This window comes from Mustelus asterias, chromosome 1 (genome assembly GCF_964213995.1).
Source record: "Mustelus asterias chromosome 1, sMusAst1.hap1.1, whole genome shotgun sequence".
NCBI classification, from domain to species: Eukaryota; Metazoa; Chordata; class Chondrichthyes; order Carcharhiniformes; family Triakidae; genus Mustelus; species Mustelus asterias.
Window position 1 is genome coordinate 25,184,780 of NC_135801.1, and position 16,519 is coordinate 25,201,298.

Below are 16,519 nucleotides of genomic sequence, written 5' to 3' on the forward strand. Positions count from 1 at the left end.
GGCTCAGCTTGCTTCCATTACAGGAAAGAACATTGAGGGAATAATATGATTCAGTTTGAAGTTAGAAGAAATAAAGGTCATATAGACTCGAGCAAGTCATGTAGTCCAGACTGTGATCACATCACTGGAAAACATGCGCACAATATTAGCAAGCTTCAAATGAAACAAGAGATTCGAAGATTATTTTTCAGTAACAGCACTAGATATCTGGAAAAGCAGTTACGGCTGCATGATTAACCCCTTTAAAAGAGTTAGATAGGTATCTGGTTAACAATGGAATTGAAGATTATAAGGATATGTATAGACTTTATATTAAAGACTTTCGAACACAATGTTCGCTTTGTTATAATGAGTCATCTTTCAAAAGAACAGCTCAGAGTTCAATAGAGCAAATTGTAAGAATGGATTAATATCTTGAAGTTTGATATGATTTATGTTTCGAGTTTGGTTGCCTTCCCCAGGAGTCCATGGGCAGAATTTTCAATGACAGTTAGGTGGATTGGCCATGCTGAACTGCTCCTTAGTGTCCCAAGATGCATAGTTTAGGGGGATTAGCGGGGTAAATGCATGGGGTTACAGGGTTAGGGTCTGGGTGGAATGCTTTGTTGGAGAGTTGGTGCAGATTCGATGGGGCAAATGGCCTGCTCTGGCACTGTATGGATTCTATGATTCTATGGTCCCAGGTAAAGTAGTGTACCCCGTAGCAGGTCAGAAACTCATTGGCAGCTGCAACAAATGTTGCTCTGACTCTTTAACTGAATTACAGCATTAGAATCCCACCTCTGGGCTCACTGGACAATTGGGGAGGATCGATGGGATGATTTGTCAAAGGATGAATTTCTAATTACAGAGGCACCAGCAGGGGTTACAATAGCTGAACTGCACAGGATTTTCTGAGGCTGCAACAGCCACAGGAACAGAGAGGAGACCTGGGAGGTCTACCCGACCCACCATGTCTCTCACTCTTACCTGGAGATCCAGCTGCAGGGTCCGAGGCGCTACAGTGAGATGACCTTACCCAGGGACGAGAAGAAGAGGCCAACCTTTCTGGGGAATGCATGAAAGAAGCCAAGGAAGTTAACAGCAAGAGGGTCCAATATGGAGACAGTGCACCAAGAGGATCCAGGACCTCAGGAGGGTGAGTAAAATGAGGGGCATACCATTTTCAGAGGGAGTGTGTTGGGAGTTAAATACCCAAGCCCAAACTCAAGACTTTCCCAGTATTTCCTGCAATACCCTCCCCAGTACATTGTAGCCGCATTCCTCATCCTTCTGCCCTCTCACACCCATGCCTCACAGTCACCCTGTACATAGAATGCCTACAGTGCAGATGGAGGCCACTCAGCCCATCAAGTCTGCACTGACCACAATCCCACCAAAGCCCTATCCCCATAACCCCATGCATTTACCCTAGCTAGTCCCCCTGACAATAAGGGGCAATTTAGCATGGCTAATACACCTAACCCGCACATCTTTGGAGTGTGGGAGGAAACCGGAGCACCCGGAGGAAACCCACGCAGACACGGGGTGAACGTGCAGACTCCACACAGACAGTGACCCAAGCCGGGAATCGAACCTGGGTCCCTGGCACTGTGAGGCAACAGTGCTAACCACTGTGCCACCGTGCTGCCCGAGTACAGATATTGTTCTCTCCTCCACTTTACAAAATCCAATTCTAACACTCAACACCCTTGCAGGAGAAGAGCACATGCACCTTCATGGAGAGGTAACAATCTGGGTGGGATGGGGAGATGGTGGTGAAGTTGGTGATGGGTTGGTTTTCCAGTGGTAGCCACCTTGACAACCACTGGCAACACATGCCCACATGGTCCACTGGCCCAAGAGGTCTCGTTCTTGGAAGCTGCAGATTTCAGCAACAAGCTGCTGTGAGCACCTTAGCTTCCTGAAGCACTGGTGCTCTGAATTATTTAGAGAGCTGATCCTTTGTCACTAATCACTCTATTGGGGGGTAACGTCTCCTTGGAGTTGCATCTCTATGCCCACCATCTCTACTCTGTGGAACAGTTTATGGCTGAGAAGGCAACTGGTGCTGTCACTGGTGTTGCTCCTGCTGCTGCTGGATACTATTGGCGGTGGCATTGTTGCTCTGAGGTCCATTGTCAAGCAGCTTCCATGCCATGGTGAAGGCTAGTAGCAGAGAATGGTAGCTGAAGGTGAGTGAGGTCCAAGGTAAATGAACTAACATCCAAGAAGTTGGCAATCTCCTGACAAGCAGTGTGTGGAGAATTTGATAAATAACTATGTGAGCACCAGCCTCTTGACTGGCTATAGTTAGAGCTCATTGTTTTCACTGCTTGAAGAATAACGAGCGTGTTAGCTTCACTGGAGAAGCGCTCCCCAGAGTATATTTGCCTCGGTGACATTTGTAAGTTGGAGATAGGTGCACTGGCTATTAAAATAGGATGATTGTTTAAAACAGTGGTTAATGACTATTTGAATATTGCAATGACTTACCTGATAGCTCCAAATGGATTTCTTACTTGGCTACAAACCTGCCCTGGTGAAACCCGGAGTGGGCAGAATGATGTTGGGATACAAACTTGATGGAACGTGTTGGGTATTTAACTGCCTACACACTCCCTGTTCCCCGCCCATATAAAAATCCCCTCTGAGTGGATGTGCGTATCTCACGTCCTGTGGATTAATCTACTGAATGTCTGGATTTCATGTTCCACAATTTCCGCACCCATTTTGGGGGTATTTTAAATTTTGGATGAGAGTGTGAAATGGATGATATTGATTCAGCTGCCATAGTTATAAATCTCTCCAGACTTTCGCTTCCACTGAAGGTCAAGATTATCTCTTTCCGTCTGTGCCAGCAGCACCACTAATTACAATCCAAAGGAATACTGGGACACAATTTTTAAGGAGCAGTTTGGAAAGATAGCTAATGCTTCAGTGGGTTATAGGACAACGGTTCCTTCACCTCTGAGGACAGACTTTACACCTGACCTGTAAGTTGATTTATTTTATGCTTGTAGGAGTTCAACATTAAATCATTTGCCACGTCTCGATTTAGTTCCAAGGAAGACTGCGCTCACTGCACAAAAATGCCCTCATTTCAAACTAAATAACAACCTTTCACAGACAGGCATGACATGGAAGTTGAAAATTTGAGCACCTGAATGCAGAACACTTTGGGATGCTCCTCTGAGTTTTTCTTTGAGTAAAATAGAAGGATTTCTATGTAAGCCATGTTATTTCTGTCACCGGAGTTCTTGATGCTGTCATTTGATCCCCGAATGGTACGATGACATCATGGTTAGCACTGCTGCATCACAGCACCACAGACCCAAGTTCAATTCCCAGCTTGGGCCACTGCCTGTGTGGAGTTTGTACATTCTCCCCGTGTCTGCGTGGGTTTCCTCCTACGTGGTTAGTCATTAACCACTGTTTTAAACAACCATTCTGCTTTAATAGTTAGTGCACCTATCTCCAACTTGCAAATGTCACCGAGGTGAATGTACTCTGGGAGTGATTCTCCAGTGAAGCTAACGGGCTTGTAAGTCTTCTAGCGTTCCATCAAGTTTGGATTCCAACATCATGCTCCGGTTTCCTTACATAGTCCAAAGCTGTGCGGGTTAGGTGTATTGGCCGTGCTAAATTTCCCCTTATTGTCAGGGCGACTAGCTAGCGTAAATGCATGGGGTTATGGTGATAGAGCCTAGTTGGGATTGTGGTCAGTGCAGACTCGATGGGCCGAATGGCCTCCGTCTGCACTGTAGGATTTTATGAGTTAACTATTCCATTCATTAACATTACCCTACCCCATTGGCCAAAAGAAAGAGGAAGAGAGGGATAGCAAAAGGGAGGACAAGAGGGAGGCAGGAAAGAAAGAAGAAATCTTCATTACATGGGAGAAATGTTGTCCCGCTGAAATTACATTTACTTTTACATACAGCCACTTTGTTTTGCAGCTTAACTTTCCTTCTTTACAGCAGTCACAGAATTTTTACAACGTAGAAGGTGACTCTTCAGCCCATTGTTTTTGCACTGGCTCTCCAAATGAGCATTTCATTCTCCTGCCCTCTCCCCTAACCATTAATATCAAGTCTCAGTCTAATTCCCTTTTGAATGCTCCAGTAGGACGTGCCTCCACCACACCTCAAATAGCACATGCCAGACCTTAACCACTCACTGTGTGTAAAAGCTCTTTCTCATTTCAGTTTTGCATCCTTTGTGAGTTATTTTAAATCTGTGATCTCTTGTTTTTCATTCTTTCACAAGTGGGAATAGTTTTCCCCTATCTATTCTACCCAGGGCCCTCAGGATTTTGAATACGTCAATCAAGTCTCCTCTCAACCTTCTTGTTTCCAAAGTAAACAGTCCAAACTTCTCCAACCTATCTACACAACAGAAGTTCCTCTTCCCTGGAACAATTCTCGGGAATCTTTTCTGCACTCTTTCCAATGCCTTCACCTCCTTTCTAAAGTGCGGCAATACTCCAGCTGAGGCCGAACTAGTGTCTTATACAAGTTCAAGTTCAACTCCTACTCCACTTGTAAAAAAACCTTTCAAAACCAAATTTACACACCTTGCTGCATTACCAGTCACCAAGCTAGCAACTGACTGCCCGACCATTTCCAATGTCCCCCAACATATACATATCTCAGTAGGATTGTAAGAAGATTATTGGATTGCAAGAAGATAGGAACAGGAATTGGCCATTCAACCTCTTGAGGGTGTTCTGCCATTCATTTAGACTGGTCAATACATCAGCTCCATTGTTTTGCCATTGTTACAAAATCCTCCATTGAGATTCTTACCGAATAAAAATCTATCAATCTTAGTGTCTTGAGCATTTTAGTTGGAAATGTTCAATAATCACACTACCCTTTGTGTGAAAGCACACTCCTGAGTTCATTACTAAATGGAATTAGCTTTAACTGTGAGATTATGCCCTTGTTCTTGGTTTCTCCATGACAGGAAATAACTTTTCTGTGGATCATCGCTGAACCTTCTAAACTCGAGGGAATACAAGCAAAGGGCTGGATTTTACAGAGGGCATATTGGTCACCATCCCCCTCACTTACTGGAATAGTTGGCCGACAGCCAATGCACAAAAAAAAGCCTGCCGTGCAGCCATACTGTGTTAAACAGGCCAAAGGTGGGACTTCTGCCCCTCTACCAGTCCCTTTGGCACCAGGACTGAGTAGTGAGTGCTGCTGGAACTGCAAGCATTCCCACGGGGAAGGCAGCCATGGTGTTTGGACCCAGATAAGTGAGCGTCTTGCACCGGGGAGGGATCAGGCAGCCTAGGTAGTGTGTGCATTGGTGGTCTGGTAAGGAGGAGCAAAGGGAGGGTTTCTAATTTTCCGGGGTGGGGGGGGGGTAGGGGTGAGAGGGGAAGGGGAGATGCCCCTGATGCATTAATCTTACCCCAACAATAATGTGCTTCTCCTTTCTTTCTACCTTTATAATTTTTTTTTAAAGCGGACTGCCCCATGTTGCCTGCCTATCCACACAAACTGCGGTATGGCATGGGCAGCGTATTGTATGGGTCAATTTACTTGCTGACAAGCTCAAATGGTCATTAATTATTGATTTGAAACAGACAGGTTGGTTGCCAATACTGGTGACCACCCACCTACCATCGCATGGGGTCAGCTTGGATGGGTGGGCAAGGACATTGTGGGCTTGCCAGCCCTTATATTTTACATGACCCACCTTCAAAAGAACATGCCCGATGGGGGAGCCAAGGTTTATGCACCTTATTCTCACAACATTTGTTTATTATTTCATGTGACGCAGGCATTGTCGGCGGGCCAATATTTGTTGTCCATCTCTAATTGCCCTTGAACTGAACGGCTTGCTAGGTGACTTCAGTGGGCAGTTAAGAATCAACCACATTGCTGTGGGTCTGGTGTCACATGTCAGCAAGAGCAGATAAGAAGAAGGGAATTGTGTCTCTAAAGGGCGCAAAGTGAACCAGATGGATTTTTTTAATGACAAACAATGATAATTTCATGGTCATCATTACTGAAACTAGCTTTCAATTCCATATTTAATTAATTGAACTTAAATTCCACAAGATGCCATGGTGGGATTCAAACCCTTTTCCCCAGAGCATTAGCCTGGGCTTCTGGATCACTACTCTAGTGGCATTACCACTATGCCAACATCTCTTGATTAAATCCAGATAAATGTGTGCTGTACCCTTTCTAACATGAGTACAGTCTTCATGATGTTCCATTGCTAAAACTGAATGCAGTGGTCAAGATGGGAATTGACAAAGACTCTAGTACAAATGAAATTCCGCTTCCTTCAATTGTACATTCTAATTTCTGGAATCAAAAGCCAATCTTTCCTCGCTCTTTTGATTATTTTTTGCACCTGAGTGTTAGTTTTAAGCAGCTCATATTTATGGTTACTGTGGACGAATAAAGAACGGCTGTAACAATAATTTAACAACAACAGTGGCAATATAAGCTTTAAAATGGCTTTTCAGACTGAGAGTGAAGCACGCTGGGAATTTTGGTCAATTTATAGATTAAAACCAGATGCAGGTCGTAAAGAGCTTCTGGACTGGGAGCTGTGATCTGATGCTTCCTGTGTTGGGCCAGATAAGGGAAGTTGTTTACATTAACTGAGACATCATGGCTCCAATTTTTATGGCTGCTATGTATGGGACATGTCAAATGGACTAAGCATCATGGCGTCGTTCAAAAGTAATTTCATTGGATGTTTGAGCCATGTGATTGATTTCTCGTTACACAATTGGCTGGATGTCAGAGAATCTTTCGGAATCGAGTCAAGAATTATAGATAAAGAGACATGTGAGCCTTTGTTTGGCAGTGATAACTCAAAGCGACCAACCATCGCAAGAAGGCTTGTACCCTGAAGGATGCTTCAAAGAAGAAGAATATAGATTCTACATCAAGGATATTTCTTGGCCAAGATTTTCCTAAACTCAGTCGTATCTATTTTCAGTTAAATAGTTAAAGTTGATGTTTAGTTAAAGTCGATGTTCAGTTAAAGTTAACATGCAGTTTCAGAGTTAAAGTTCAGTTGAAAGTTGATGGTCAATTAGAGTTAAAGTTCAGTAAAGAGTAAATGACTTGCAACTGTTTATGTTTGCGTTGGTATTAGAAGTGTTAAATAAAGAAATAATTGAATCACTGTCCTTTTTTGTCTCATTAAACCAGAATGCTTGGAATGTGTTTAAATTAAAGCTGCATAACAGTTGCCCGTATGCCTTTAATCCTCCACAGCTCCTAGTCCCTCATCACTAAGGAAATATTCTGATTTTCTGACATATTTGCCTAAACAACAATGTAGTACAACTTTAGGCAATGGACAGATGCCTTCTACAAATGAGCCTCATTGTTCTTGAAAACACACAGACCCTGAAGGATTTGTAGTAGAGATTCAAATGGGAAGCCCTACGCTTTCCTATAACCTCATTTTCATTTCAGCTACCCTGATCTAGCAGGTAACGGTTAACTTTGTGTTCAGATTTTTTGTTCCATACAAACATTTTTTGTTTCAGACAAAAGCACTGGTCTAGTTTCGGCAGGCAGAAGAAATAATACATAAAACATTGTTTAAAACAAAAAGTGAAGAGTCTATTAGATTGGTAATAAATGCTGAGATGGAGCTGCTGTGTTTCTGACATAAATACGTGTCTCAGGCTTAAGTACAAGTGACTTTTATAGTCACCATTATGTCATCGACAGCCCAGCTACATTTTCCATAATTTTTAAAGGTGAGGACTTTGGTAAGGAGCTAGGCAAAATCTTCCAATCCATTAGATTTAATGGCTTCAGAGTGGTTTAATTCCAAGAACAAAGCAAAGATTTTATTTTGATATGAACAAAGCTATAATACTCTATCATTAACTCAGCAAAGCAATTTGACTATTCGAACACTGGTTCTACACCTGTACAATGCAGGTGCAACTGGCTGTTATCTATATCCTGTTTGCTTGAAAATTTTTATCCTGCAATCAGTCTGACATTTTCATCTGCCCCATTATAATTCAGACTTAATTACCCATATTGCAGAGCTAGATGTTTGTAATCGAAGAACACCTGGTTCTTTACAGTGGACGTAATTCTTAACAGAGCCATTGATTTAGTCGTCTCTTCGCTGAAGATAACACACGGTTAGTCAGCCACTGTTCAGATTTTTTTTTCCCCAATATCTGCCTACAATTGTTCAATCCCTTCTTGTTTACTGACGGCAAATTAATAACTCTGTGCAGGGTGGTGTCATCAGCAAAACGCCTGTCACGTTTGATGTCATTCCCCAGATAATTGATCAAAATAAAGAAGAGAATAGGATCCAGAGGGACGAATGCACAAATACTCCTTCTTACCAGTGAGAAAGCTTGCATGCCTACTCTAATAGTCACCAAGTAAGTCAATCGCTGCTACTTCATAGGTGAATTTAACAGTCCAATATTACAGCCTCCATTCAAAAACAGAAAGTGCTGGAAAAACTCAGCAGATCTGACAGCATCTGTGGAGGGAGAATAGAGCCAACTTTTTGGGTCTGGATAGTGAAAGACTCAAAATGTTGGCTCTATTCTTTTTCCACAGATGTTGTTAGAAATGCTGGGTGGGATTGTATGGCATCGTCCATCCCGAGACTGTAAAATCCCACCCGAGGTGAACGGACCTTTCCATGGTCCCCCCGCCCTGCCCCTCTGATTCCGGTAAAATTCCAGCCACTGAGTTGTTCCAGCACTTTCTATTTTTGCATCCACAGTATTTTGCCTTTATATTACAGTTTCCATTCTTCTGCATGTACGTATCACCAATTATTAACCTGCATGTTTTTTCTGCATATACTATAAATTTCTATTCTTCTATATTCAAGTATTGATAATATCTATGTCATTATTTCATTATTATATGACATTTCTTCATTCTTATCTCCATTCTTCTATATTTATATATTATACTCATTGGTCCAAACACACTCCAGTTTTATCTGAACTTTGAGCTTAACAAAGTTAAGGATTCCAATGCTTGGAAAGAGAACGCTTGCCACTTCAGTTCCCTATTTCAACATCAAGCACTTCTGCACAAGGCTTGAGACAATTGGAAACACTGTACAGCAGCCTCTACTTTGCCTCGAGTGCATGTCAGCCCTAACCTCAATCATAGAAGAATAGCCAGGGTTGTATACTTTTTTAAATCTCCCACAACAACCATCTTGAAAATGGCATCTCTGAAAGTGCCTGCCACATTAGTTCCAAGCTAGGGGTTGTCTTGTGCTGATGTCTGAATGAAACTTTTAAGAGGTAGCAAACATAGGAGAATGTTCGTAACACCACTCTAATCTGAATTTCAACTCAGATACCAGAAATAAAAGGCTAATGTCTATTACTCAAGCATCAACTTTATTTTTTTTATTCATCCATGGGATGTGAGCATTGCTGGCTGGGCCAGCATTTATTGCCTATCACTAATTGCCCTGAACTGACTGGCTTGCTTAGCCATTTCAGAGGGCATTTACGAGTCAACCACATTGCTGTGGATCTGTAGTCGCATGTAGATAAGACCAGGTAAGGATATCACTGAACTAGCTGAGTTTTTGCAACAATCAGCAATGATTTTATGGTTACAATTAAACTTTTAATTCCAGATTTTTTAAATGAGTTTCAACATCAAACATGGTGGGTTTCGAACCTGGGTTTCAAGAGTATTACCCTGGGTCTCTGGATTATTAGTCCAGTGACAATACCACTACTTTATTGCCTCCCCTTAATTTTAACCAATGGACGCACAATCAAAATAAGTGCTTTGAATGAAACTGGTTCTCCCTTCAATATACCGGGAAAATTAATGCTAAATTCTACTACCCATGTTGCACCAAGTCCCATTGATCTATCACCCTCATCTTCTCTGACCTACATTGGATCCCATTAAAACAATGGCTTGATTTTAAAATTCTCATTCTTGCTTTCAAGCCCACCCTATCCCTCCCCATCTCTATAATCTTCTCCAGCCTTTAAACCCTCTGCACTATCTACATTCTTATTACCTCAAACTCCTTGAGCATCCCTGATCTTAATCATTGCATCATAGGTGGTCTTATCTTTAGTTCCCCAGACCCAGAGATCTGGGATTCTTTCCCAGCATCTCCCAACCTTGCTTCCCTCATTTAAGTCACCTCTTAAAACTGCCTTAAAAGCAAAATACTGCAGATGCTGGAATCTGAAACAAAAACAGAAAATGCTGGAAAATCTCAGCAGGTTTGACAGCATTTGTGGGGAGAGAATAGAACCAACGTTTCGAGTCTAGGTGAGCTAAGTGATTTCATCAGAGCTAAGATCTCGCAATCTGATCATTTAATGAACACTTGTAGCACCTTCTCAGCCTTCGGTATCCTCATTTACATTCCCTTTGTCTAATTCCACACCCCCTCGCCCCCACCCCAATAATATTAATCTCTGCTGATTCTCTTTGCTCTCTTAGCTCTGATGAAGGGTCATCTAGACTCGAAACGTTGGTTCTATTCTCTCCCCACAGATGCTGTCAGACCCGCTGAGATTTTCCAGCATTTTCTGTTTTTGTTACCTTTGTGACTAAAACTTTGGTCATCTAACCTAAATATCTCTTCACATAGCTAGTGTCATATTTTATTTCACAAATGCTCCGTGAAACACCTTGAAATGATTTGTTACATAAAATGTGTTATAAATAAGTTGTTTGTGCAAAGTTTTTTTTTTAACTTGGGGCTATCATTTTTATTTTTGGCCCACAATTATAAAACTATATTCCCCAATATAACTGCTAAACTCTAACGTCTTTGATGTGCTGGATTATGTTCGGACAGTCCAAGGCAAAGTCAGCTGCATTTCTGAAGCCAGTTAACCGGACATGCTGAATTTAAGAAAAGAATAGCAAACTGGAACACCTAATTAAAAAGACAACCTCACTGATTGATATGATAATAAACTCTGTGGGTTTCCTCAGGTTTCCTCCCACAGTCCAAAGACGTGAAAGTTAGATGAATTGGCCATGCTAAATTGCCCCTAGTGTGTAGGTTCGGTGGATTTGTCATGATGGATGTGCTGGGTTGCGGGCGTGGGGCAGGGAGGATAGGCCTGGGTGGGATGCTCTTCAGAGGGTCAGTGGAGAGTCGATGGGCTGAATGGCCTCCTTCTGTACTGCAGGGATTCTATGATTGTAAGAGTGAACACTGACGTACAGTTGTGTTAGACCTGCAATTAATTTAAAAATCGTTTTGCTGAATATAAAATGTGTGAGCGCTTTAAAATATGTATAATTTCAGGAGACTCGAAAACAAAAGAAAATCATTTTCGTGCAATTAACTTCACAGAAGAAAACGTTTTGCAAAATCATAGTTCGAACAGGAATATGGAACTGAAGGCTCATTAGGAGAAGAGAAACTGAATCCATAGGGAAGTGAAAACATGCACCAGTAGAAACAGGCCAAAAGAACTGCAGGTTTTCAAAAAATACAACCACACATTGCCCTTCAACATGTTAAATGCTGCAGACAAACATTTCAATGACACAATTGTATGCAAATTATGAAGATATAAGGACAAAAATGTTTTTTAAACAGCAAATGACAGGCGTATAAATAGGCTCTAAGCAATTTACTGGAAACAAACTATGGCACGCCTGTTTTGTTTGATGACTAAATAATACAATGTGACAAGGCAATCTTTATCAAAACATGTCAATGCTTTTTTTTTGCATTTGATGCTTCCTAATGAAAGAATTGCCCAACTCCTACCTAAGCTAAGACAGTAGAATAAATTTTTATTTGATTTTTTTCTTCATTCCTCATTATATGTGCCCATGGGACATAAAACCCTGCACCAGGAGCACTGAAGATGAAAATCTATCTCAGTGCTTTCTTTAAATTGTGATTACACAGGATAATGTGTATGCTTAAAAGGCAGTTAAGGTTTAGGCTCTACTGGAACAGGAAATGTGCAGGATAACTGAAGTCAAACTTGACATCAGTATGAAAAAAGAAAGACTAACATTTATATAGAGCACAACCACAGAAGATCTCAATGGGTTTTACAGTCAATGAAGTACTTCTGAAGAGTTATCATTGTTGTGATGTAGGAAATGTAGCAGCCAATTTGCACACAGGAAGTTCCCACAAACAGCAATACAATAACCACCAGATAATCCCTTTTTGTAATGTTCACTGGAGCTAAATATTGAGCAGGCCTCTGCACTTCTTCAAAATAGCCACCACCTCCACTTAGCATCTCATCAAAAAGGCAGCACCTCTGACAGTGTAGTACTCCAACAGACTAGAATGCCAGCCTTAACTTCTACACTCAAGCCTTGAAGTGGGGTTTGAACCCACAACCTTCTGTGCTGGAGGTTACCAACTGAAGCATAGCTGACATGAGCATCAGATCACCTCCATGAGAAAGTTTCACACCATCTCAACTTCATCTCAGCTGTAATATAATTGCAGCAATTATAAAGAGTGCTTTCTGAGCTTTCATTTTAAGGGTAAAATGATTCCCTGCTAGTTGACTGAACTGTTCTTTAGTTCTGTTGTTTTATTTCTTATTATTTCGCTCTTTGCTAATGGCATTGATTTCTTGCTGGGTATGGTTCATCAATGTGATGTGAGCACCCTGTGATACCTTGCCTAAGTTGCCGTTATTCCTGTCTGACCCCTAATAGGCAATATCATCTGGTTATTAGACCATGAAACATGGCAACCCTGGACAGCTCTGCACTCTGTAAAGAATTGCGGGCAAGTGAATTGCTGCAGAAGTCTTGATTTATTATCCTTAGGGCTGTTTGGACGATGGTAGTATCTCAGTGGCTGCTCAACTGAGTTCAGCTATATCTGCACAGACCGGCAATTAAATCTGGGACATTACTTGTTCATACAATTCAGCTACATCCTGCCTTTAAAAACAGAGAGACCCTCAAACCCAAATTTCAGTTTGTAATGTCAATAAAAAGCCAAAAGGGCCTTCAGGTCATTATTCTCACGAACAATTTCACAAGCGTTTGCTCACCATCATCAGTCTGCTTAAGTATGCACTGTTTGAACCTGATCTTAGAATGTTGCAGCACTGCTGGTATAATTTAGTTTCACCAAAGTGGAGAAAACTCCATGCAAAACTGTACAACACCTGCTTCAACTTATTTATGGAACGGTCATTCACAATTAATGCTTGTAAAATTTGTGGTACATATCATTGGCTTGCACATTGTGAGTTTAAAGTGGAGTTTCTCATACTTTTGCAACAACTAAGATAATGTTTTGTGACCTTGCATTAATCTCTTCCTGCCCAGCATAAACAAAGATAAATTATGAAGTAAACCAATAAAATTGCAGTGCAACTCCAGAGCAATGGATTGATCTTACTTTGGGACACAGTACTTAGAGGTCCCTGGAGTAGGCAATCTTACTTCACTCTGGTTTGGCAACACATAGGGGGACGTATCACAGGGGCGTGAACAGCTCACCGCCAACTCCCCACCTACCCCAATCATGCTGGGTGCCAACACATCCCACAGCTATAACATACTGCAGGCTAGGTAAATAAGCAGTCAGTGGGACTTCCACACCTCACTGGGAAGGAGGTCTTGCCCTCAGGACCTGCCAGTCAATTGGATTGGCTGCCAGTTCTATCAGTCCCAGCAGCGCCAAGAGCACATTAGTGGGTGCTGCCAGGACTACAAGCAAGGTCAAGATAAAGACCCATGCATGCGGGAGCAAGTCCAGCGTTGTGGGCAGGGAGCATTTGGGCAGCTTAGGGGTGTGCTGGTGGTGTGTTTATAGGAAAGGCAGATGGGAAGAAAGGGGGAGGGGGCACTATCCTAGGGGTGGCTGCACAAAGAGCACCCCGCGACTCCCACAATCACCCTGACTGCCCATGCCAACCATCTTTTGGTGTGGCCAGAATATTATTGGGATCTATTGGCATGTTAACATGGTCAATTGATCCTTGATTCTTTAATTAAATATGGTGGGCAGGCTGCCTATTTCAGTGCACATTCCCCCACCCCCTCCCCCCCTACCACCCATATTATGAGGATAGATGGATAGATGGTGGAGTTTTCACCCATCCTGTTTTATGTGCCCCCTTGCCAAAAAACATACCCTGTCAAGGAAATCCAGTCCATGCAGTTCCAATGTTATGTCAAATCATGTTTGGAAAGTGTCCACAGACTCTGGCATTTCCTGATTATGCTTCAAATACACTGAGATTTCAGTTAAATGTGTGGACACTTCTATTCCCACTTTCAACACACTTAACAATTTGGCATCATCTCAACTATTGAAATCCAGATAGATTCAAGTATCTGGTTCAAATTGATAATCAACCCCAAATTATATTTCATTAAGAACGTTAACTTACTTTTTGTTTAAAACAATAAACACTATATTTCATTAGGTAATATTATTAAAGACAACTTCAATTTCCCTGTAGAAAATGTTTTTTTCATTCAAAGCACAAGTAAAATTCGTAACCAACAAATCGTTGACTTGTGATGTACTTACTTAAATATGGCGGCTTGTAAGGCGCACGTGTGTTGGGCAGAAGTGCATCATATTCTTTCTTTTCCAAATTAGATGGATGTGATTTTTCTTTTCCAAATGTAGAGAAGGATTTCTCCCCAGTCTGCTCTGGAGCTTCATAGACCTCGGTGTCTGGCACAGAGTCCATGCCAGGGACATGCAGATTGCTGCGGTAATCAGGACCTTGGCGACCATCTGTGGGTACAAAGGTGGGCATCCAACAACGATCCGAGTGTCCCAGTGCTTTACACTCCTCTGTGCAATTGGAAAAGAGATCAGCGCCTGCGAAAAGAAATCAAAATAAACAGCATTAAATTATGATATTACTCCACAGAGGGTTGCAGGATACCATTTCTATTTTTGATTGAGAAGGTCCTGACAGGTTTTAGGATACCTGTCACTGGTGCCTTCAATATATTTGCTCTGACCCAGCACACTGCTCCAGTTCAAATTTACACAATCTGTCTTTAATTCTGTCAGTACAGAGATAAACACCAAACAGTCAGCACCCGCAAAGTAATTCTTGCTTCAGCTCTCACTCCATGGTATAATAAGCAAAGATCTTCCAATACAGCACTGCACTCAGAAGTGAAGGGCCAAGGACATTTTAAAATTCTAAAGAACCTTTCCTCTGGATAACAGCCCTTATAGATTTTTCCATTGTAAATTTAAACATGCGCTTTTTTAAAGGGTATGTCTACCCTTCTTGTTCATGCAGACAAGTAGAAAGGTCATGTTTGTGTCCTGCTCACTTGTGATGCTATGGGAAGAAGGCCTTCATTCTGCTTCTCATTTATGCATAAAAACTGATTTACAGTTATATCCAGAGTGACCATGATTGTAGATACTGCAGGCACCACTTGTAACACACAGACTGTGGTACAGTTCTAATTACAGATAAGGGCTCCATGTTAATACAGCTTTAAGATATATCCTGCACTAATGAACTGATGTCATGCACCAGTGAAAATGCCTCGTTAACTTGTCTGTTACAAGACAAGCCACAAGGACTGGTGTGCTACAGATTCCAAAGTCACTTTGGACAGTGATTTACTGCATTATACTAGAACGTTATGCATAATTAGAATCTATTTCTTTCAAATCTGTAATGGTTTAATATTTACCTGGGTGATTATTGTCAGGTGTGGGAATATTTCCACTTTGAACCACGAAAATGGAGCTAAACTCTTTTTCTCAGAAGAGTGATGACATGTTATTGTTACTCTTAGGCAAGCTGCACCTCTGCATCTTTGTGCCATCTCATTGTTGTCCCAGAAATTAGTATAGGAGCTTGGCCAATTTTCAAGCATATTATGTGAGCTGGTAGGGCAGAAGCCTAACCTTTCCTGGGTGCAAGAATGAAAGTAGTGGACCGGCTGCCCATTTTACACCATTCAATTTCTGTTTCTGTGGAGGTATGTTATGGGCAGCTTGTCCCCTGTTGCCAGATGCGTGCCAATGCCGAGATTGAACTTCAACCTTTGTTGCTTCACAACCTGTAACATTGTCCCGGTTGCCATGTTGACTCCTTATAATGTCCAGGCACCATCACCAAATGAATCGGTGGTCAAGCTGACATTTTTTCACGAGCAACAGTACACGTGGATTGCTTAATAATTCACATCAACTGAATTTGTTGCTAATTCCGCACCAATACTTATTTGAATTCAATGTTTTATAGGATAATAGCATCAACAATAATGAGACTGTGGATTGATTAGATTATCTTGTTCTGTGAACTCCCACCTCAAGATGAACTGGACTCAGATTGTTGTTTTAGTTCTGAATTTTTTAAATTATTGAAGAGCTAAGAGAGGGTAATAAGTCATTGTAGCACTTGGCAGTGCTTCAGAGAGTTGAAGTTTTGCAACATTGCAAAATTGAAATGTCTGACTTCAAATTTGAAGCAGGAACAGGATTATTGTGGTACCAAAAGGTGAGGATATTAGTTTAGTTTGTTTTGTTTGTATCACAAGTAGGTGTACATTAACACTGTAATGAAGTTACT

At 41.6% G+C, this 16,519-nt stretch overlaps 1 protein-coding gene across 2 annotated transcripts in view; it reads right to left on the reverse strand.

The window, feature by feature from the left end:
* pcdh10a (protocadherin 10a) overlaps positions 1 to 16,519 on the reverse strand; it is a 59,084-nt gene that overhangs the window by 20,000 nt on the left and 22,565 nt on the right. For both annotated transcript variants that reach the window (XM_078210364.1, XM_078210356.1), the window contains exon 4: positions 14,494 to 14,793. In XM_078210364.1, coding sequence (XP_078066490.1) covers positions 14,494 to 14,793 — 300 coding nt within the window. The remainder of the gene's footprint in view (positions 1 to 14,493; positions 14,794 to 16,519) is intronic.